Here is a 24053-nt window from a genome sequence, read left to right as displayed (position 1 = left end):
CAGAAGGTCTTTTCAATATATTCCTGTACTAAAAACGTTGCAGCAGGTTTTGAACTGTGAGACTATCCTAAGCAGTGCAGTTAATTTGAACGAGAAACTTCAATCAGTGTTAAGTGAGAAGCAGGTTTACAGATGTCTCTGGGATGGTGCAATTTTTAAAGAAAACACACTTTTCTCAAATGAGTGTGCCGTTTCCTTAATTCTCTATATAGATGATTTTGAGGTGTGCAACCCCCTTGGCACATCGCGTAAAAAACATAAAATCTGTGCCATATATTGGATTTTAGGCAATCTGCCACCTGGTTCTCATTCTTCGTTGTCATCAATCTACTTGGCTGCATTGATTAATAGTGATGATGTAAAGTTGTATGGATATGACATTGTTCTAGAACCTTTGATTAGTGATATCCTTATTTTGGAACAACATGGAATATTTGTGCCCAAGTTAGGGAAATGTGTAAAGGGAACAATTCAATGTGTTGTTGCTGACAACCTCGGTGCCCACGGTATTGCTGTTTTTTTGGAGAGTTTTTCTGGTGCATACATTTGTAGGTTTTGTACAGCCACGAAATTAGAAATTCAAACAAGGGACGTAGGGAGTGAAGCATTCTCTTTGAGGACAGAGGAGGGTCACGGAAGACATCTTAAAACCCTTGAGGAAGAATCATTGGTCAATTGTTTTGGTGTTAAGAGGAGGTGTGTTTTGTCGGAAAAACTTACTCATTTTAATGTCACTACTGGCTTTCCACCTGACATTGTTCATGATTTATTTGAAGGAATTGTTCCAGTTGAAGTAGCTCTGTGTCTCTCTGTGCTCACCTCGAAGTACTTTACTTTGAACTTTTTGAATGACTCTATAAAAACTTTCCCCTTCAAGTGGACTGATAAAGCAAATTGCCCCCATCCTGTGCCACTGACCTACAAAATTAGGAGAACAGTTGGTGGCAATTCTCACGAGAATTGGAGTTTGATCAGGTTTTTGCCACTCCTCCTCGGGCAGAAAGTGCCTGCTGATGAACCTGCCTGGAATCTCCTCACTGACTTAAAGGACATTGTGGACCTTGTTGTCACACCCGTGCATACTGATGAAACAATAGCTTATTTGAATTTCAAAATCTCTGAGCATAGAGTGCGGTTCAAGGAGGTTTTCCCAGACACCAACTTGCTTCCTAAGCATCACTTCTTAGAACATTATCCACAGCTAATTCGTCAGTTTGGCCCTTTAGTTTCTCTTTGGACTTTACGATTCGAAGCGAAGCATAGCTTTTTTAAGAGAGTTGTGCGGCACACTCGCTGCTTTAAAAATGTGTTGTTGTCCTTGGCACAGAGACACCAATTATCCATGGCACACCATATTTACACCTGTGGCTTTCCTAAACCTCTCCTGGAAGTGAAAAAGTTCTCAACTGTTAGCATTGATGTCCTGAAAGATGATATTGCACGGGCTGTGAAACACAAGAACCCAAACGTGAAGGAAGTGTCTTTGGCCGAGAACGTCACCTATAATGGATTTAACTACAGACTTGGAATGATCCTTGCTCATGGTTCACTTGAAGGAATGCCTGCATTTATTGAAATCATCCAGATGGTGGTTCTCCAAAAGGAGTTGGTCTTCATTGTTAGGAAACTAAGTGCTTGGTACCTGGAACACTTTAGAGCCTATCAACTTGAAATCTCGCCTACAAAGGAGATAGAAGTTCTGGAGCCATCTCAACTGACTGATCCTTACCCTTTGGCAGACTACACAGTTGGGACAATGAGGCTTATCACCCTGAAGCGATATATTCACGTTTAAGGTTTGCAAGAGTCAATATCTCTTATATGTTTTTTCCTGTTGTGCAGCTAGTAGCAGGGGAGCTCGATCGTGGCTGGACATATTTTTTTCAGGACTTTTCCTATGGTAGCACTCAGGAACCTAGAGCTTTATTTGGAAAATGACCGGAATTCTCCCTTAAATGAGAAAATGTTAGTTGAAATGAAAGCCTAATGTCCTAATTTTAAGTGTCAATAATTTAGTTATACCTATTTCTTTGTTTGTTTATATTGTTTAATTTGTCAATCTGGTATGGGGTTAATGGGTACCTAAGGTGTCTCTCCCTCTCTTTCCCTCCCACTCACAGGATCTCTAGACATGGCGAGTGTCACACGGCTCCTGGTGATTTTAGAAGAGGACAGTTGCATCAAGCTGGAGCTTCCGAATGGCATCCCTGGCTCCGTTGACGAAGTCATCGAAGAAATAAAGAATATTTCTGGTCTAACTAATGAAATACGGCTTCAGTACTACGATGCTGACTTCAGCAGTTGGGTTAACTTAACTAAAACTTCAGACCTGAAGGATCTTGCCACTTTGAAGGTTGTTCAACCCCCCCCTGTGACATTAGTCTTTGAGCCAGTTGACCTCTCTGTGAATGAGGCCAATGTTCACAGCCAAGATGATGCAAGTATCTCTTCATCTGCATGCTCAGATGATACATTACCTGTAAGCGACGCTTCCTCGGACACCTTCAGAAAGGAGCAGTGGCCCAAGGTGTTCATCATCCCTACTTTCTCACTTTCCACAGAATCTCAACTTAAGGCTGGAAATGCAGAGTATCAGAGCAACCAGGTTAGACTGACTCCCAGCTCTAAAATGATTTCCGACATACTTGAAAGACTCGCTGACAAAGTCTATTCGTACAGATCCTATCCTAGTGATGCAGACTTGAGTGAAGTGGCACAGGCGCTCACACAGACACACCCCTGTCTGAAAGAACCAGGGTCCTTCAACCACAGTTACGGATGGAAACAGAGGCTCAAGACGAAGATGTATAACTATCGCACATACCTAAAATCACACAGTTCATCATCTGACGAGCTGACTGTGAATTCTGTCAAAAGAAAATCCCCCACCGACGCCCACCCAGCAAAGAACATAAAAAAACCCAGGAGAGCCGAGTCTAACCATTACCCATCTCTACCTCATGGCGAGACCCCTGAGTCCATGGAACAAGAGAGAATAGCCCTTTTGACTGAAGTAAAGAAAAGGAACAATGGCAAAACAATAAGAGCGAAGATGGCTCAGACGTTCGCATTTCGGAGGCAAGAAATTGTCAACAAGAAAGCATCTTTGGAGGATATTATTGAGAGATGGCCAGCACTCTTCGAAGTCCAAGAGGTACACTGGCTTTATTCATAACATGGATCAAAATGTAAAATGCAATCAAATGAATGTAAAGCTAAATCACATGCTTTTGCCTGAGGCACATGTCATTTATCCATCTCTCTATACTGTATATATGTATGTTCCCTAGATAAATGCAGAGTTCCACAGAGTAACCACAATACCCCTTGAAGCAAGGTTCATGGAGAAACTTGACGAGAAGTGCATCGAACTGATTCAGGTTGTCAGAAAGAAGGGTGGAGCAACTCGGGAGAAGACAAAGCTCCTGCCAGTTGTAGAAAAGGTATGTACAGATGTTTTGTCAACTCACACTGATTGAATGGATGGACTGAACAAGTATTATTAATCATTGTCACTGTCTTCATGCAGGATACTGATATCGGTACAAGGAGGGAGATCGCTCTCAAATGTCTCATCATCAACATGAGAGAATCAATGGATGATCTGGTCCAAGAATTCCTGGTAAGGCAAGATTACTGTACAGGTGTAATGCTAGCTAAGACTGTCCACTTGATATGAGTGTTTACGAATGCACTGTATATTCAACAATCGGGGTACATTCTATTCAAACTCAAATCTGAAACATTAGTCAGGAGAAACTCTGTGATCCATCCACATCTACTGCATAATCTTCCGGGGTTCCCACGGGTCATGGAATTTCTGGAATATCATGGAAGTTTAAAAAGCATATTCCATGTGGAAAGTCAAGGAATTTGTTTGTTACAATGTCATTTAGCAGATGCTTTTATCCAAAGCGTCGTACATTTAGAGTTCATACAACACAAGCAAGGATCTCATTAGTAGCATGTTTACATTGTAGTTGCCATTTAACAAAATGTAATATTTTCTGTGCAGTATTTTTCTTTATCAGGTTATTTCATGTGTTTCCCATATTGCATGAGTGGTTGTTATGGTTACTTCCTACCTTCCTTCTTTCCTCCCTTCCCCCCTTCCTCCTTCCTTGACCCGAAGACGGCACAAGGGTTAAAAAAAAAGTTTGCTTTGTCATGATGGGATATTGTTTAGATTGATGATAAAAAAGATGAGTTAATTGAATCCATTTAAAATTAAGTCTATATGGGGGGGGGGGGGGGGGGGGTGTGAAGGTGTCTGAATACTTTACGAATGCACTGTATGTTCTTTACTGTTCGTTCTGTTCTCTTCCAGGTGTCGGAGAAGGAAGAGGCTGAACACATTCTTCAGGGGGCAACCATGGCAATCTACATCATCAGAGATGCACAAGCTGCACCCAAAGACATTGGCATTATACTTGAGGGACAAGAGGTTGTGAACGAGTTGCCGTCTGTCGCAAATGCTGTCGCCATTCTCATGGGACTCCTTTATGTTCTCAATATGGAATATCCAAAGACATTGAAACAGACATTTGAATATATCCAGAAAGTCCTCATGGAGCTGGACCCGAAAGGCATGACCACCAAGGTCAAGAAGCTCTACGACCAGCTATACAGTACAGCTTAGTTGCATCGTAACAGTAGCAAGTAAAGTAGCATTAGTCAGTAGTAGTGTTTGCTTTTGCAGCTGACTAGCTGGCATACATATGTGGTGTGACTAATTTGAGAGCTGACTGACTGACTAGAGACTTGACTGACTGACTGACTTGAGACTTGACTGACTGACTTGAGACTTGACTGACTGACTGACTTGAGACTTGACTGACTAACTTGAGACTTGACTGACTGACTAACTTGAGACTTGACTGACTGACTGACATGAGACTTGACTGACTGACTTGAGACTTGACTGACGGATTTTACATTTCAGCCAGGTTTGGCATCTCACTGTTAATGTCTTGGGATTGTACACTGTTTGGTTATATCAGGAGGATTTTACAGTTCAGCCAGGTTTGGCATCTCACCGTTAATGTCTTGGGATTGTACACTGTTTGGTTATATCAGGAGGATTTTACAGTTCAGCCAGGTTTGGCAACCCACCGTTGATGTCTTGCAATTGTACACTGTTTGGTTAAATCAGGACGACTTTACATTTCAGCCAGATTTGGCATCCCAACGTTAGTAACTTGGAACACTGTTAATTTAAATCAGGGTTTTGACTGTTTTTGAATTCCATTTCTCAAGTGTTAAATTACAACCATGCAGATACCCTGTAAAATGTCATGTTTTATCATTTTATAAGTTAGTTAATTGATATCAATGTGTCATGAGAATTATTGATATATATATTTTTTATTAAACAAATAATTTCTATTTAGTTTTATATTTTAAATGATAAATATTTGTTTGATAAAATATATATCTTTTTGATTGGATAAAGCAAATAATTTCTATTTAGTTGTGTTTCTGAAATAATAAATACTTGTTTGATAAAATTATATCTCTTTGATTGGATAAAACAAATAATTTCTATTTAGTTGTATTTCTGAAATAATAAATATTTGTTTGATAAAATATATATCTTTGATTGGATAAAACAAATAATTTCTATTTAGTTGTATTTATTAAATGATAAACAATTGTTTGATAAAATCTATATATTTTTGTTAGATAAAACATTACATTTAAATTAATTGGCTTCCTTTTAACAAGAAAATATGATTTTGGCCAAGTCTTAAAATATAGTTTCCATGGACATAGAAAATACAGTTTGAGACAAGTTTTATTTTTTCATTGGCTCAACTTATACAATATAGATGTGAACTGTTACCCTAAAAAATTTTAATTAGTTGAACTAAAAACTTTTTTCAGTGCAGATTGAGCATCATAGTGTCTAATAATGTGAAAAACATATGACAATCAGTTTAATAATCAGTGTTTACTCACAGTTGAAGTTGGTTCCAGCCAGGCTAAGGGTTAGACATCATTGCAGCATTATAGCGTCCACATTGGCTTATACTGAGCAGGGCAAAGTTGCTATGTGTTAAGACTATGTGCGTGTGCAAGTGGATACGTAAGTATGGGGGGCGTTTGTAAACTTTTGCTTCTCAAAAAACTGCTTCACTTGTTCCAGGTTTAGCCCAAGCTTTTTTTTCCACAGATTTAGCAAATAAACACCCCTCCAAAATTCACTGCAATTACAGTCTACATTTAAATCCTAAATCGAAAAGCTCAACACTAAATCGAAATCGAAATCCATTAACAGATAACAGCTGCAGGGTTGTAGTGGGCTTCTGATAAATGTTTTTAATAAATTGTAACTGTACTTTTTGTTTGTTTGTTTTCACTATGGCATCTTCTCAGTTTGTGTTTATTTTTGGACTTTTTCTCTGCATATAGCTATTTTTTTCTGATATAACCTTCGACAACGTTTTTCATTTATAGACAATGTGTTTATCGTGACTGTAAGCTTAGCCTGTATGGTGGTAGCATGCCGATGTTAGGATTAGTATCTCTTGCTATTTTGGATTTGCTCCATAAATGTTTCGAGTGATATGAATGTTTGTCTAAACATAGTGCATTTTGGACAGGTGTTTATTTGCTAAACATCTCGACAAATCTGGAAAAATTGAGAAACAATTTTGTCTGAGCCAAAGTTTTCAAACAGCCCCATAGTCTATAGCAGGGGTACTCAATTAGAAAATCAAAAGGTCCACTCACAAAATTTCCAATCGGTCCAGGGTCCGGAACAGTGACGATGTAATTCAAAAATTAGGACTTCGAAAAAATAAAAAGGCAGTAAATCCACAAGGAATATTTGAACTATGCACAAAGGATGATGCGTTCTGTCCACATCAGTGTGAAAAGTGACAGCTTTTTTGTGTCTCCAGTTCTTTAAACTTCGGCACAAATCTGTGAGGGCCAGGCGGAGACACTGGTGAAAGTGTTCATTAGTGAGTGTACTCCTGTATTTGTTCTTCACCATAGTCATCGTTGAAATTATTACTGTGATATTATTATATAGGGTGCACACTGTTATTTTTGCCCCATCTGATGAATGACACAGTGGTATGCTATGAGCCGAGGTCAGGGTGATGAACCTTTAAGCGGGACACTAGTCCCCTCTCTCTCCCAGTCATACTTGGGGCTCCATCAGTTGCAATGGAAACGAATGCTGACAAAAAATATGACAAACACCAGAAGTTGGGCATCATCTGTGTTGTCTGTGGATTCATCCAAAGCCAATGAAATGCATTTAGCCTTTTTAACAGCAGATTTCAATTGGTCCAAAAAATCATCAGCAAGGATATATATATATATATATATATATATATATATATATATATATATATATATATATATATATATATATATATATATATATATATATCTCGGTATACTCAGGCTATAGTCCATGGGCTATAATAGCCCATGGACTATAGCCTGAGTATACCCATGGATCCGATTTTCGCCTGAGATAGGGAACCAATCACAGAACGGGGAGGGACGGCAAGAAGATGACGACGTCTATGCGACACACCGAAGCTTGTAGTTTACGGATCCAAAATGGCCGCAGATGCGTTACCCTTCGATGCTGCCTTAGATACTGTTCTGAGTAGTTTAAAACGCAAGTTTATTTTGAAAAAATAGCAACTTTTGGCCTTAAACTCTTTCGTTACCAAGAAGGATGTCTTTGCCCTGCCGCCAACAGGATTTCATTGGCTATGAGCTACGTACAGACTCATATGATAGACATTCCTAGCGCCCAGTAAACGGCTCCGGGCAATCGTAAACCACGCCTCAAATACGGGAAAATTAATGACCTCAGGTGTTAGCCAGGCTACATAGCCTACGTAAGTGCATTGCTGCTCCGCTCAGTCCGCTGTCAATAGGATGGTTGTCCATGTATAAGTGGATGCGTAAGTGCATTGAACATCACATGCACGCATCCAGTTACCATGCACAAAACAGTCTACATACGCAGCGGCATAGACATCGTCATATACATTAATTACGATCCTTTTCACATGCCATACTCATTTCATGTATTCTTGTCATTTATTCAGCCTACGAGCTATAGCATCCTTTCTGGACACCGATGTTCTCCTTGGAAAGTGTCTTTAAATTCATAATTCTCAATACACACAGTTCATTCATAAGAAGATAGAATAACATGTATGATCAACATTTATTTACATTAAAGTCATTAGTGGGGAGAGGCGAATGTCAACCAGATGATTAGAGTCCTTGCATTGCATTTCATCGCTGTTCATAAGTTAAATACACCAAGATAATTACTTAAATTTGACAACTTTCTTAGACCCATTATAACACCATCAGACGTTTCTCAAGAATAAATTCTTTTTTTTTCAAATTATTTTATTCTGGTTCTTTGCGACATCAGTAACTGGCTGACATAGCTTTGAATGGCTAACACTGGAGGTTTACAATGGGAAATCTTGAAATCAAACATGAAATGGATTCATACTGCCACCAGCTACATATTCAGTGATTGAATGTGTTTCAAGAAGCAGCCCTCCCCAGGGTGGTGGTCCCAGTGACAGGAGGCAGTAGAGCAGCCATGTCCGCTGACCGTCTTCTGCTCTGAGGAGGACGTAGGAAGGCTAGGAGCTGGTCTGCACTAGGTGTGAGACAGGGCCCCTGCACCCAGTCCATAGCCGAATCCTTTGGGGCCAAAGTTTTTTGCATAACATGCTGCAGAAACAAAGGTAAATAGTCGCACATCACAATCCAATAGTAGTGCACTTCTCATTAGTTAATCAGTTCATATATCGCATGTGACAACGAGACTGCTATCCTTGAGTTTCCCAAGTTAATCAGTTGTATTGGAAATCAATCAATTAGCGTACGTTTACCAAAGCCCAAGGTCCTTTATCATGGGAGTCAATAAAACCATTACATTACAAATCATAGAGTTCAACGGGACCAAAACCATGGTTACATGCCTCTGGTGGTACACTACATTCATCTGTCTTTTTCACTGGTGCGATTATCATTGGAAAATGATGCATGTTCGTGTTTAGCTTTGATATATTCGTGTTTTAGGTGAGCTTTTCCAGATAGTTAACTCGCTACGTGTCTGATGTATAAGGACCTTAAGAACTGTGGCCTAAAATGCAGCTGCAATCTGTTCACAATTACAGCAGATGGCAGCACATCCCTTTGAATGGCGTTTGACATGCATATTCTGATTTGAAACATCCAACGGATGACGGCTAGAGGGTACCTTTGCAGTAGATTTCCCCATCCTTGTCAGCCAACGTAGTTGACTCCAGCCCTTTCCCACACAAGGCGCAGCGGAAGCATCCATTCTTATGCCATGCCTAAATAAAAATAGTGCAGAGGATAAATATGTTTAATGTTTATGGGCGGGTGCAGTGAATTCAAAATCAGTTGAAAATATAGGAATACATATTCTATGATCTTCAACAGTTATTTATACCATATAGTAAATGGTACAAAAATAATAGTGTACAGCAGTGTTGAACATTTGTCAACATTCTACTCTAAAATGTTTGGGTTCACAGGAACTCTAGGTGTGTGTTTGTCTATGAGGGGTGTTTGTCTAAAAGTTGTGTTTTCTTACACTTCCGGCTCCGATCACTTTCTCAGCGGCGTAGACTGCCTTGCTGCATCGTGGGCACTTATCGGACCCACCGAACTTCTGGGCCAGCTTGGACGTGTTGGTGTTGGTGGTGGGCTGATGAAGAGCAGCTCTGAAAGAGGGACAATGAATTGAGCCCATCAGGTAAATGCTACAAGAGTTAGCTGTAATAAGAGTCCCTTATTTATGTGTGTGTGTGTGTTTGTGTGCTTGTTTTCGCGTGCGGCGAAGTCCCACTGTCTTGACTTACGCAGCAGGTTGAATCCCCAGAGACTCTCCAGTGTCCGTGCTCAGCGTGCCGGCACCCTGTCCGAAGCCGTAGCCTTTTGGCCCATACTTCTTGCCATAGCAGGCCTTGCAATAGATCTCGTCACTGTGGACCGCTATTGTGGTGCTGTCCAAGTTCTTCCTACACACCACTTTATTGGGTACACACACATCAAAACACATAGACATTAAAAACAATGCGCGGAAAAATCTAGAGTTAAGCCAGAATGGTAGGAGGCAGTTGCAGTTACAAGCATAGTATAATAAAAGCATAATAAATGTTCAGCTGCAACCGTTTTTTTATGTGGACAAGTATGTTGTCCTCATTGTCTACAAAATATTTTGCAACAATGACAACATATGTTTCATTTGAAGTATTGTTGGCCATAGTTCCTGTTGGCCAACTTGAAAACACAAGTTTGAACATGTTATTAATGAACATTTGGTACAGCTTTTCCGCCACCCTTATCTTGCACTGTTTTAGTTTCGTGCATCTAATTCATCTCAGAGAAGCAGCATGCATTTGAATTCAGAACCAGATCGTCAGACAGATTTCCCCACCAATCCCTGGTCGGGTGTTGAGGAGGCCGTCACTCACTGCACAGGAAGCAGGACTTGTGGAAGCTCCGTCCATCGCACTGCACCTCTTCTGCAAAGTACACCGTCTTCTGGCAAGAGCCACACTTGTTCCCTCCTCCCAAGGACATTCTAAGCACACACACACACACACACACACACACACACACACACACACACACACACACACACACACACACACACACACACACACACAAACACAAAGTCGGGTAAATGTAGCATGTAGAGGCCTTGTGGATAGAGTTGTTTTGAGATTGTAATATCAACTCAATCTTTCTTTTCCCCGCTCACATCTGCTTTTAATATAATAAATACGAGGAAAGCCTTTTAAGTTTGAGAAGGGAATAGCTCTAAGTAATGAAAGACCTTGAGGACAATACCTAACCATGGGATAAAAGCGGGGTCATGGAAAAGATAAGGGACCAACCAGATGGAGATGGTAAACAATGAGTCCAAAAGAATGTTGCCGAAAAGGGACAATATTTAATCTAAAGGCTACCACTAAACCAGACCCCTACGTATGTTATTTATGAAATGAGATTAGAGGAGGTACTTATGTTTATTTAAAGATAATTGCAACACATATAAATGAAGTATATAAATATGTGTAATGTGCTATGTAAAAGTATTTTTTTAAATGATTACTGGAATTCCTTTACATCTTTTCATTTAGTACCCTGAGGTTTAGTCGGGATATTTGCTTTCCATCTAATTTCAATACTAATACTTCATTGCCTTCTACAAATGTTTTGTTGCGGCGAGAGAGAGCCCAACGCCACAGTACAAAAGATTCAACATATGGTCTGCTATTTCTTGCTTTGCTGAGCAGTGTGGTCTAATGGTTTGTTTCATTGCTAAAGGGAGTCATGAGATATAATTTCAATTGAGACACGCTGAGATGTAATCAAGTAGTAAAATGTGGTGAGGTAGAAGTTTCTGGAATCCAGGCCAATTCTACCAGAGCTTCCCAGCATAACCCTCCCTTTTCATTCTTTATTTCCACATCCACATTCCTTACTGTGAGGAGCCTTCCCTTCACACCCCCAACTCCAGCTCACTGCCTGTCTGTCTGTCTGTCTGTCTGTCTGTCTGTCTGTCTGTCTGTCTACCTGCCTCTCTTCCTGTCTGTCTGCCCGCCACTCTGTCTACCCTTCTTTCGATCTTCCTGTCTGTCTGCCTGCCTCTCTGTCTCTTTGCCATTGCAGAGCTCTGGGTTGGAGTTGGAGGGGCCATTGTTGAACAACTCATTCCCACCATGACAAAACAATAGACTGCAGGTCAATTAGCTCTGAGGTGTAACCTCAACCGTCCCCCCACACACCCCCTCTCTCAGCCTGTTCACATCAACACGACTCAATACTAAGACAATCTAGTACTACCCGTTTGTTTACTTAAATGTTCACACTCTTTTTGACAAGTGATCGCATTAATGACCAATATAGATTAATCTATGATGGTTGTCAACCTGTTGTTTGTGACGTGTTTATGAGTTAATCTCTGAAATGCTGATTTCTATCCTTGATTGTCAAATTATACAAAACATTTGTTGTTTTAAGTGTTTGGTTTTAGATTTGTGAATCACATTTTGCTGAAAACAAACACGCAAGATGTATCACATGAATAGTGGGTGACATATTTGCAATGCAAAGAAAATGTGACTAATCGTTTTTTCTAGAGAAAATCATTAATTCTATTAATACTGGCCTCTTAAGAAGTTAATGTGTTGCTAGTGTGCAGAAGTAGAGCCTACTCACTTCCTGCCAACATCCAGTGACATACATCCTGGTCTATTGAATCTGCACTAGCACCATCCTGTGACTAAAGATCTAAAGATAATCTGGAAGTTGGCCCTATTTTATTAAAATTGAAACCAACACAGGCTACTTGTTTCCACCACATATCCTGAATGTGTGTCGCCATGCTGCATATTAAAGTGTGTTTACACACTTTTATTGTCTTCACACTTCGGACGGGTGTCCAACATTGGTTTGACACAGAGTATTTAAGTCATGGAGTGGAACCAATATCCTGCCAGTGAATATCCTGCAAGTTTTTAAAAATGTGCTTTCAAACCGGGCACAGAAACGTTGTGAGTGGCCTTATACAAACCAGTTTCTCCAACAGTGGCTACGCTGGCAGCCACCATTCAGGCAGAGGCCACACCTATCATGTGGAACTTTAACTCCCTGCTGATTTGGAGAAGCTGTTCAGACCGAAGGACGCACTGGGGAATTTCCAATATAAACAGACTTAACTGGGACATAATGACAGTGGAAAGCAAGCCAGAGCTATGGAGGAATGTGAGCAGAACTTACCTGCGATAAAAAGTCTGACGTGTCTTATTCAAACCAGGGGGAGGTACAGCTCCTAAAGCCAGAGGTTCACCAGGTAAAGGGTAGCGGCAGGAGGGTCTATCCCCGGGTCAAGCAGTGGAGATGAGGGGGTAAGAGCAAAGAGAAGTAAGCCTGCGACGCTGCGCGTACTGTGCTCTCTGCACAGGAGTCAAGTAACTGTGGTGGGAGGGAGGAGCCTTTGGGGTGGTGCTGTTCATGCCTGGGAGCTCATGCTGTATGGACGGTCATGAGCAGACTGGCCCAGAGAGAGGCAGGGAGTGGAGGGGAGGAGGAGAAGAAAGGAAGGAATATAAGAAGAAAGAGACAGAAAGAAGGAGGGAAAAACACATAGTCAATTGAAATAGCTCAGCAACAATAAATCATTTTTTCAATCCATTTCAATGAGAATCGTCTTAACGCAAGAAATAAGGAAATGGTCAAAAAAATACGTGTGAAAGTGGAAGGGAGAACCAACACTGAGAATATGAAGAAGTGAAGGGAAATTTCATTGTGTGACAACCAAAATATTTTTAAACTTCCAGTGTAAAGACATTCTTTTGCCCTGTATTAAGCCTGAGGGCAAAACGATGACACCAAACTAGCAACGACTGACAAAGAAAGTTTCAGAGGTTTTTCTCGAATGTTTTCCCTAGTTGTCAAAGTGTGTGTGATCAATTCTATACTATCTATTCAAGGCTAACCTTCAATAAGAATGCTTCTTAATCATACCCCTGATAAACAACTTCCCCCGTACACTTTCTCATCACCTTGACCTTTATTCAATTATTGAATGACATTTAAATGTCGCTGTGACATGCTTAATTGTGATGAAAATGTTTTCTAGTTGGGCTGCCTGTTGGTTCTTGGATGGAGAAGTGTGTGTGGTTTGGCCTCTGCTCTGTTGCGTCTGGCTCACATTTGCCACTGTGTGGACACTTTGGGTACTGCATCCCTTCACAGCAATAGAGCTCAACAGTAAGGCAGAAGGGAAATATAGTAAATAATGTAATATTCTGAATGAAGGATATATACTATTAGCCATAATGTTGTAACCATCCATGGTAGAGCTATTATATTGTTGACGGTTGTAGAAGCCACATCAACTTTTTTTAAGAAAACATTATTCACAATATCACAGAGACCTACTACATGACCCATAATCCTGAAGTATAGTACAGTGAAGACTGTTGGAGCTCACTTAACCATGGAAATGTTTACCAACAGCAGCGTCATGTCGTCTAGTTAGTTAACTGCTCCAGTGGTTTACGTTCACTTTACCGCACGGAGCAACCATGATTTCTCTTTCTGACATGCTGCATTTTGTTACCATTTTATTAACGTTATTCTATTACGTAACCGATCCATCAATTCCTCACGTAACACTCGCTGTAACTGGCTTTGATGGATGCCAGAGACAAAGCAGAGTACCATTGATGACAACACTATACAACTCTATTCTATGCACTTTATGAAACACTCTATAGTAGTGCTGGGTAAAAATGTCGATTCATCAATGCACTGCCATTTATTTGTTCTCGATTCAATTTCGATTCAGAACTTTTTTGAAATCGATTATTTCCATAAAAATAAATAAAAAAGAAGAAGCATACTCAGTCATTGTGATCTAGAAGCGAGTATGCGTAAATGTACATGCCCTTTTACATTTGTCCATGTTATGATTATTACTTTTATGCTGCAAGTTTAGCTCAGGAACAATACTATACAATGATGTATTCCCTTTTTGCTAGTTAAAACACAATGAAATGGTTAATTCATTTGGAAATGGTTAATTCTAAATAATATTCAGGTATTTTTGTCATCTGCGCGTATTATGAATCGATATCGAAGCAATTGGATCAATATGGAATTGAATCGAATCGATATCGAATCGAATGAAGACCTAAAGAATCAAATTGAATTGAATTGTGAGGTACCTGGGAATACCCAGTCCTACTCTATAGCTAAACACCCACACAACGCAAACTACAATATGTTGCAACAATATTATCAGCGGGGCATTAAAACCTATGTACGACACATGGTGTGTGAGGACCTGCGGAGCTCCAGGCCAGCGGTGGATTCTGACGTCTGCGTCTGAGAGGGGGGTTACACTTCTCGGACACTTATATATAATACTAGGGTGTGTGTGGATATTTGGAGCTTTGTCTGGCCAGCGGTGATTTTGATGTCCGTGTCTGAGAGAGATTAGCATCTTGGATAGGCCTACATATTATAACACCACGGTGTGTGCCACACATACACCATCGCTCATTATAACATTGCTACATAACGACGGTGCTAAACAAAAGAATCACACATGGGTCGTATCCATAGGGAGAACATGGCCCACTCCTTCCTACAAATCTTTAAACGCGTTCTCCCTACAGCAATTTGTCCCTTCTGGGCTACTGTAGAACCATTGAAGTGCAGCATTGCGGCCTCCATGAAAGAGGACCCGCCCCCCATGGAAGAGGACCCGCCCCCCTGTAGATATAAATGGCTCAAACTAAGGTAATGACAACTCAATAAAAAAAATGTTAATGTGAATTTACACTTATTAAAACATACTTATGAATGGTCCATTTCTTAAAAGTTTGTTCCGCTATATTTAAGTCAATTCTACACACTGGACTTTAAATGTAGGATTTCACAGTGTGACAGCTCTCGTGAGAACTCTTCAAAATATGGAGGATCGCCAGCAACAAATCGAATTATACATTCTGATGCCAAAACCTTTTATGTGCTATATTTAGTGACAGAGCTATTCACACTATTCGAGGAGCCTGAGGTGAATAATTGTTTAGTATATACCACAGGTGAACACTCCAAAAATAGATAAGCCTTTGCCGGGATTCATTTGTTTTACTAGCGGTTTAATTGTTTTTATTAACGTGATGAGACGACAGTCACGCATGCTCAAAGAATAACCCGTTGGTGATCTCAATCATGGAATATTGCCCAATATCCCGAGATAGCGAACCAATCAAATTGCGCCATCTTGATCTTCTATCACTCTTCCGCTCCGGATCTCTAGATTTGCAAATGATCGCATGACGTCATCTGGGGACTTAGTGTGAAATAGTGCTAGCTACTGCCATTGGAAAAGTTATAATGTGATTATATATGGAATGGGCCACACTCCTTGGCGTTAGGAATCAGAGAAGCAGACAATCTCTCAGACGAAGTGCAGTGGTGTGCACAAATCCACACACGCCGGGGAGGTGGCCTACCCTCTATAAGTTTGACATGACGTTGAAGAGTTTGTGTAAAGTACCCTTTTCCACCAACACAAACATCTGAAACATGAGAGGCTATTATCTATTTATCGATTATGTTGAGGATCATATACGACATATTACCATGTTTAAAAACAAATATACCGCCCTACTATGATAATAGTATAAAATATTCTACATGACACTAGCCTATTGCTGCTGTGTTATGTTTAATATTACATATAATAACTTTTAATTTATTTGTATATTTGAATGATGCTTTCCAAAAATAATATCCTTATAATTATTTGATCTAATCACATGTGGTAGCCTACTTCAGATGTACCAGGACACGTCTGTTATCAAGAGAATTCAAAGCTACTGTGAACAGTGGATAAGCAGGCCTGCAGCTCATCTCTGAACGTGTTGAATTTGACGTAATGTCTCGGCAGCCGCAGCTTCTCGAAGCAAGCGAGCGACGAGGGCAGTGCAGCGTCGAGTATCTCCACCTTCATCTTCTCTGCAGGCATCTCCCAACCGGTCCAGAACTTTAACAAGCTCTTCAGCTCCGCTGACGAGGCTGCATGTCAACAAAGATAGATAACAAGCATAAGTTTGAACTGTTCAGAGAAGTTACAGAGTCAAAGAAGTTTACATTTAGGGGACACATTTACCCATCATGACTAACTGTGAGGCAGAGAACAGCCAAAGTCTGCATTAAAAATTTAATTGAACACAAAAATATTCCAAGTTGGATGAAAGCATCCACCAAATTATTGTATACATTTTTCATGATTACTTATTTATATACCATTTTCGATAAACATTCTCAGGTAACCAGAAATTCGGCAAATATCTCCTTTATCCTCTTCTTCATCTTCGTCGTCCTTCAGCTCCATGTAGTTCTCATAAATAACAGTGATGGCCGACGGCCACACGATGTGGTCCAGAAGCATCTATCATGAAATAAACCAGGAATGTAAATCGATCATTTAATAGAAAGATTCAATTATAAAATGTCGTCCATCAACATTGACTTACAAATCTCAACCAACTCACTTTGAGTAACATAAAAATACATTTAAAGAATGGACGTGCTATTGAATACCAGACAGACAACAGGTTGAAAACAGTATCATATTATAATGTATAGTGTTCAGTAAAAACAAAAACAATTACTCTGTATCCTACTGTACCTCAGTTCGATAGGAGGGGATCATTGGTGCAACGATACCCATGAGCAATCATGACCTGATAGTTGGTCAAACGTACGTGTGACGTGATCTGTGCCTCCGACTCCCTGGGGAAGAGAAGCGGTACCACGTCCGGCCTCTGGGTGAGGAGCGGCCACACCCCCGTCTCCTCCAGCCCCCGTCTGAAGCAGCTGGTCTGGGTCATGGTCCGCCCCAGCACCTGTACACAGGAGACGCGTTGTACATGGTGCAGAGTCATTCAGCAGACACCTGCATCCAAAGCAACCTGAAAATGAGGCTGACGATATTTAGATCAGGCCTATACCATCAGAATTGACGTTTATCAATGTGATGCACAGACAACTTTCAAAAACACAACTGGACCTAATGTAGAGCTGTTGAACTCGCCCCGGTCATTTTCCCTTAGCTGCTAAAGAAATAAGAAAGGCGATAAATCTTTTTTGTGTACAAAGTGTGTTTGAAATTCCACCTATAGGCCTAAGCATAAATCATGAAGAACGAATCAAGAAACAATGCATTACAGTATCATATCATAACTATATGGAATTTAATGCCCTTGAGACTGTATCTGTGATTAAGGGCTATACAAATAAAATTGAATTGAAGTGAATTGTGTGTAAATACCAGAGATAATAACATAAAAAAACACTGAATCATAAAATAGGGTTGGGGTTACGTTTTTGATTGTTAGACCTATACCAACATATTCTTTATTTAGCTGCCCACTTGTTTTTTATCCAGACAAAATCCTCGTAAGGAAAGTTCCCCTGCTGCTTTCACGTAGATCGCACCATCTTTCCCCGTCTTCGTTAACGCTGACTGCATCTCCTTCTCTCCCATGAGTGTCAGCAGCTCGTGGATTTCACTGTCTCTCCAGTTAGAACTAATCATGTTGATATCGCTGCGTTGTCTCAGTTAGAGAGAAAATGCAGCAAAAGACCACTATCCAAGTCACGACCATGGAACCGTGATGCTGTCTAATCGCATTTACATGAAAATGAAAGCCCCAATATGCGTAGGGTCCGAGAGGGTAAATTGGGTGCGAAATCAAGCAGGTATATTAACTCGGTCAGAGTAAACGAATGGACCATGCCGGGGAAAAAGGCAGACATAAGACAGGCATATTTGGCAACAACTAGTGTGACCTTACGGCATGTTGCAGAAGCTGCTTGGAAAGGCAGTTTCTGCCTGCTACGTTTGGTGCTGGTAGATTCCACGACATGCAGAGAGAAGAGATGGAGTCACAGAATTCTGCTTTGTTGTTTGAATCCAGCTAAAAACAGAGGTAAACGATAGAAGTAAGGTATGTTTTGTACACAAATAAATGCTGACACAGATTTTTTGTTCTAAACTTAAAATACCACAACTCAAAATTCCTATAATATTTTTTGGGGAATTCGTTTTCCAAAAAAGCTATTCAATTAATTTTGAAGGCAAAGTATTTTCCTCACAAATGAGTCGATGGAAATGAGCCTTGCCAATATTGCTGAAGGAGTGAGTTCTGAGTTTGGTTGGGTTAGGGCCTCAATCATAGCCACTGCTCTGACGCTATAGCTGTCATTACACTGCAAACACAATGGCCATGGAGCTACGGTTGTATATCGTGCTTGCACTGCAGATCAGAGTGCTACACCAGAGGAAAACAAAGTAATGTGAGGAATGTCACTTTGTTTTTTAAGCTTGACCAGGTCATACAAATAAACAACCCACTACTTAAGATATTTTTATACAGATGTAGGCCTACTGCAGCTAAATAATATCCATGTTTATGTATAATTTACTTGACTCAATTGTTCTACTCATGACATTGATAAAATAAATACCCTCCATTGTGTCTCAGCTACTGCACCTATCATTAATAAATTAAAGCATTAACATAATAAACAAGGGATCTCAACTCAGCATGGTCACCAAACACTTCATCAACACATGATTCACTGGATTTATTCATTAATCGCATTGCTGTCTCTTTCAGTTACCACCAGCAGACCCATATCAGAACATTTCTATTCATGAAGACTTTTTAGACTGATTCCTAGTTTGCAAGTTTGCACTCTACCAACATTCATTGTATCCATGTGTCAAAGCAACTGAAACATGACACCATATGACAACACTATTGCTAACCTAGTGACCTACCTTGTTCTCCAACCTAAACGACAGGTAGTTTGTCAATATAAGCCAAAATGACCCATACAAACGTTTGCTGGTACAACGCCCCTATCGACTGGTCAAACAAACCGCCATACGTCATTTATGTCAAGGATCTGTCTTGCCAAAACAAAATGGTTAAAAATCAAAACAGTTCTAATGACCTAGAGATGACATTTATTCTATTTTGGGACGGGCTGTAGTGAAGGCTAAATGCACGTATCCTCCTCCTACATTTCTGAAATAGCGTTTACACACCTCTAACTAGTATTTACAAACCTCTAAGTAGAGTTTACGCAACTTTAAATAGTGCTACGGTTACCAGCTGTTGTTTTACATGTGCTGTAGTAAATTCAGAGTTAAACTGTATTACTAGTATTTACAGTGCACTAGTGCTCGTGCTCAGGCAGGCAGTGATTAAGGAGTTACAGAATACAGGGGAGGACGAACAGAGAGAGGACCAATGGAGAGAGTAGAGACAGAGAGAGTAGAGACAGAGAGAGGAGGGACAGAGAGAGTAGAGACAGAGAGAGTAGAGACAGAGAGAGGAGGGACAGAGAGAGTAGAGACAGAGAGAGTAGAGACAGAGAGAGGAGGGACAGAGAGAGTAGAGGCAGAGAGAGGAGGGACAGAGAGAGGAGAGACAGACAGAGGAGGGACAGAGAGTGGAGAGACAGAGAGGAGGGACAGAGAGAGTAGAGACAGAGAGAGTAGAGACAGAGAGAGGAGGGACAGAGAGAGGAGGGACAGAGAGAGGAGGGACAGAGAGAGGAAAGACAGAGAGAGTAGAGACAGAGAGAGGAGGGACAGAGAGAGTAGAGACAGAGAGAGGAAAGACAGAGAGAGGAGGGACAGAGAGAGGAGAGACAGAGAGGAGGGACGGAGAGAGGAGGGACAGAGAGAGGACCTCAAGACCTCTAGCCCTAAAGGAAGTGGTTCACAAAGCACCATCTGATGCACCATCTTTCCAACACATTGGAAGTAAAAGGTATTGCAATCAATGATTTTAAAGTCATTGTAAGATAGGAACTTGGCCATTATACCCATCCACCAGTTTTTCAGTGTCCTTATCAATAACTGATAATTGTTATTGGTATGTGGACAACAACCGGGAGTTGCCCGCTCTGTGTCCGTTATGTATTTTCAAACTCATCTTAATAAGCAGACTTCTGAAGCTACGCTGGACGGATCAGTTTTATTTTATAACTTGACTGGCTGACCGCACTCTGATAGGCCGTTTGTTTGCTTTCAGTCTTGATTGCTTAAAACTGTCCTTGAATACCCTACTGCTTCTGATGGAATTTCATCTATTTAATTTTCTGGTATGTACATTTTTTTCTGTATTTTCGGTTGAACCTTTTCATCCAATTTTTCTCTATCGGTTTCTATTGGTATTTTAAAAATGTATTACTTCTGGAAAGCCGTTTTTAGACTTTGACTCACCAGTGTTATGCTGTCGCGGATTTCCATATCTGGACAGTCCTCCAGTGTTACAGGGGCGCTCTCTGGTGAACCCCCAAAGAGGACATGCAGCACAGCGGGACTGATGCCTGGGAGGCTGGGCCCACCGTGCAGGAAGGAGTGTCCGACCATCCGGCCTGCGACGGTGAACACCTCACTGCTGACCAGCGCTTCAGAGGTGGAAGGAACCAGGTGGTCCGTCTCCCCTTCAAACACCTTAGTGAGGACTGCATCTTCTGTAGACCGCCATCATTAAAACTAAATATCTATAAATATAATCCGATATAATAATGATATGCTCACAAAACACATGGAATGTAACGTTTATCTACTCCATAATAAGTTGTCCATTATCATCGACCAGTTGTGCGTTTGAGTCGGTTGAAAAACCATAGTTTTAAAAAATAAGTAACTATTGGGATGTAACACAAAATATAGGAAAAACAATAAGAACAAATAAAGTTCCTACCTAAATTGAAATGCAATCCACTTCTTAGTTTGAAAATCACTGTTGAGAACAGGTGGCGGCAAGCACTAGGTCCAGTCACGCAGTCACCTATCAGCAGCACACGTTTCAACATATCATTTGGTACGCAGTCACAAGCACAATGCCCAACCCACAGGTTCTAGTCATCTGATATCTGAATTAAAGGGATAGTGAGTAGTACTTCACACTCAGCAATAAATATTATTATATATGTTTTTAAGTCTTTCATGCAATAGGTCGTTACGTGCGTACATCTATACCAAACATTCACACGCACGCACACTAACCTTTGAGTTCGCAAATGACAGGTGATGCCCACTGAATGCAAGGTCTCTTGTAGAATGTGATCAAGGCATTGTCCTGTTGCTGTCTCTCTTTCCTGACATCAACATTCAAATACAGGCTCTTTAAATGTTTGTTTCTTTGCAGAAGTTCCTTTGAGAACAGCCAAGCGGCTCTTGCTGGCTCTGACACTGAACTCCATTCTATAGTTTAGCCAAGAGAACGCAGAGTAAACCAACCCGACCATCATTGTTGGAATACACCATCTAGACCCCATCCCCAGAAATGTATACACATTATAGCCATTGATGATACAATTGATCGGGAATCAATCTTCATTGATTTCTTGATTTAAACTGATCCAAACAACAAAAAATGTAACATTTGGGGGATTGAGCACATTCTACCATTGATTTAGGCTAGTTTCACACAATTTCAATGCAGATTTCATCGTGCACCTCATGCTGCCAATATAGTCGAAAGAATGTTTTTTTAATAAAATGTTTCGAAAGCATGGCTTGCTTTTGAAACAATGGCTGTCAATGGCTCTTCGAGAGGTAGGCTACTAATACATATTTAGCTATCTTATGGCTAATTATGTGCCAGACCTAGCTTAGGTTTTTTGAACATGTTGAACATACTAACTTTATTTCTATGACTGCACCAAAAAAAATCTAGCATGTTGAACATGCTGACGTAAATTCTAGTTAAGCCTCACAAAATTGTAAGGGCTCGCTAATGTGGATAATTTTGCTTAATTTAAAATACTTCAATAGCAATCGCTGCTGACTTGCATGGTAATGTAAAAGCAGGACTAACAGCATTTCCACAGATCCCTGCAGCTCGAAAGATCTAAAATACTTAACATATTTGACCAAAAAAACACTCCTGCGATTACGTATGAGGCACTACTCCCTTTAACACGGCCCTCAGCAAACAAATGTTTTTTGTTTTGTGCTTGCTTTGGTGCACTGTGAAACCAAACCACAGCTAAGCTTGTGAAAGGGCCCTAAACACAGCACCTCTGTGGTGATCACCAATGTGAATAATCAAGGCAAAACATTGTAACCCAGCAAGATTTTTTTTTAACAAAACATAACAATTCAGCATTCTTAGCACATAGGCCTACTTAACTCATCCTATCTCTTTAAAAGTAGGAAGAATTGTTCCCATGTTGAATAAAGTCAAACAGGATGAACATATAATAAATTGAGTCAGCCAGTGTTGGTCTGTGCATGAGGCCCACATTTCTAGGAAGTTTTTTACCTGCTGGCAAACTAGTTCCTTCTCCGCTCTCTTTGGTGATCTCCATTCTGCACTAATAAAGAACTCTATTGAAAACCACACATTTGAGGCAGATCATATATTAACCTGCTGGAAGACATAGTTATAACAAGTTATTTTAGCTGCACACATATTCAAATTACTTCAAAAATCTAAAAGTTCATACTGAACACAGTACATCTCAAAAAAGTATTACATCTAAAATATAATAACACTTTCAGGAGTGAGAGAAGACTATTAATAAGCTGTAGGCCTCCATATCACACTTGAATAGGTTAACTACAACAACACGCTGGATACATCTAACCACAAATGTGTACTGTGTGGGTTCCCTTACCTGACTCTCCACATTGTGCTCTGAACATTTTGCAGTGTTTACTGTTATTTGCATAGAGCTCGTAAGTCACGCCCCTTCTGCTAGACCCCCATTGGACCTCTAGGCTAAGAAAATTAGAATTGGAGTCAATGTAAAGTAATTTATTATTTTCTGGTCCCTGTAATTAAATGCCTTGGATAACACATATGTTTTGTGTGGGTCTAAATTATATTTTTTATTATTATGTATGATTCTTCGGCTAATGGCTGTGTAAAAGACTTAACGAGAAAGACTGCATGTCGCCTATGTGACGTCACCTCATAACACATTCCGATCCGCCCACCATCGCCTTACTGGCGTAGCTAAAACTCTCAACATGTCCAGACTTGTAGTGGTTATCGCCATGCTCAAGGCTTTTGTCCTTTCCTTGAAAAAAGGTGGTGAAGTGCACCAAAGACACAGCCAAGTTCCGAGCAGGATCCGTTTGCGATTGGTGACGTATATCATACGCGTCGAGAGCAGCGAGAATTGTAGTAAACAAAGCGCTCTCACACAAAACCTAACCTTACCAAACTTCCGTCCGCTAAATTGTTGCATTCTTTGCATGAAAAATTATATTAGAAATTCACAAAAAACACATGTTGACATTCATGGCCCAATTGAAACGGGACCAGAAAACTCTTTTCATTTGGTCGCTAAATGCATTATGAGAAATCGATCATACCGGAAACAGAAGCATGCAATTTACGAGCTCTTGTCATGTCAATGCTTTGTAGAGGATATATGGAGAGGTTTCAAGTAATAGATCA

At 40.4% G+C, this 24053-nt stretch overlaps 2 protein-coding genes across 10 annotated transcripts; one reads left to right on the top strand and one right to left on the bottom strand.

Annotated features, from left to right (window-relative positions):
- Positions 1-1654: 1654 nt before the first annotated feature.
- Positions 1655-5098, top strand: LOC115553204 (uncharacterized). Its single transcript, XM_030369349.1, has 7 exons — positions 1655-1796; positions 2121-2479; positions 2562-2605; positions 2680-3154; positions 3291-3443; positions 3530-3622; positions 4328-5098. Exons 2-7 carry the CDS (start codon positions 2132-2134, stop codon positions 4637-4639), a joined length of 1425 nt encoding a protein of 474 aa, XP_030225209.1. The 5' UTR covers positions 1655-1796; positions 2121-2131; the 3' UTR covers positions 4640-5098.
- A 3083-nt stretch (positions 5099-8181) lies between these two features.
- LOC115553220 (cysteine and glycine-rich protein 1) lies at positions 8182-23303 on the bottom strand. Of its 9 annotated transcripts, XM_030369351.1 has the most exons (10): positions 23266-23303; positions 22911-22975; positions 21650-21847; positions 21345-21431; positions 20858-21111; positions 18414-18536; positions 17322-17462; positions 16861-17005; positions 16559-16629; positions 12822-13090 (listed from the first exon to the last, which is right to left on the bottom strand). In XM_030369351.1, exons 2-10 carry the CDS (start codon positions 22954-22956, stop codon positions 13049-13051), a joined length of 1107 nt encoding a protein of 368 aa, XP_030225211.1. In that variant the 5' UTR covers positions 22957-22975; positions 23266-23303; the 3' UTR covers positions 12822-13048. The 9 variants fall into 9 exon arrangements, with proteins under 9 accessions (XP_030225254.1, XP_030225245.1, XP_030225263.1 ...); XM_030369350.1 differs by lacking the exon at positions 12822-13090 and having other exon boundaries at positions 15687-16629; XM_030369352.1 differs by lacking the exons at positions 12822-13090; positions 18414-18536 and having other exon boundaries at positions 15687-16629.
- Between the last annotated feature and the right edge of the window lie 750 nt (positions 23304-24053).

The sequence above is a fragment of the Gadus morhua genome, chromosome 1, assembly GCF_902167405.1.
Source record: "Gadus morhua chromosome 1, gadMor3.0, whole genome shotgun sequence".
Classification (NCBI taxonomy): Eukaryota; Metazoa; Chordata; class Actinopteri; order Gadiformes; family Gadidae; genus Gadus; species Gadus morhua.
This window is presented reverse-complemented; position numbering and strand designations above follow the sequence as displayed.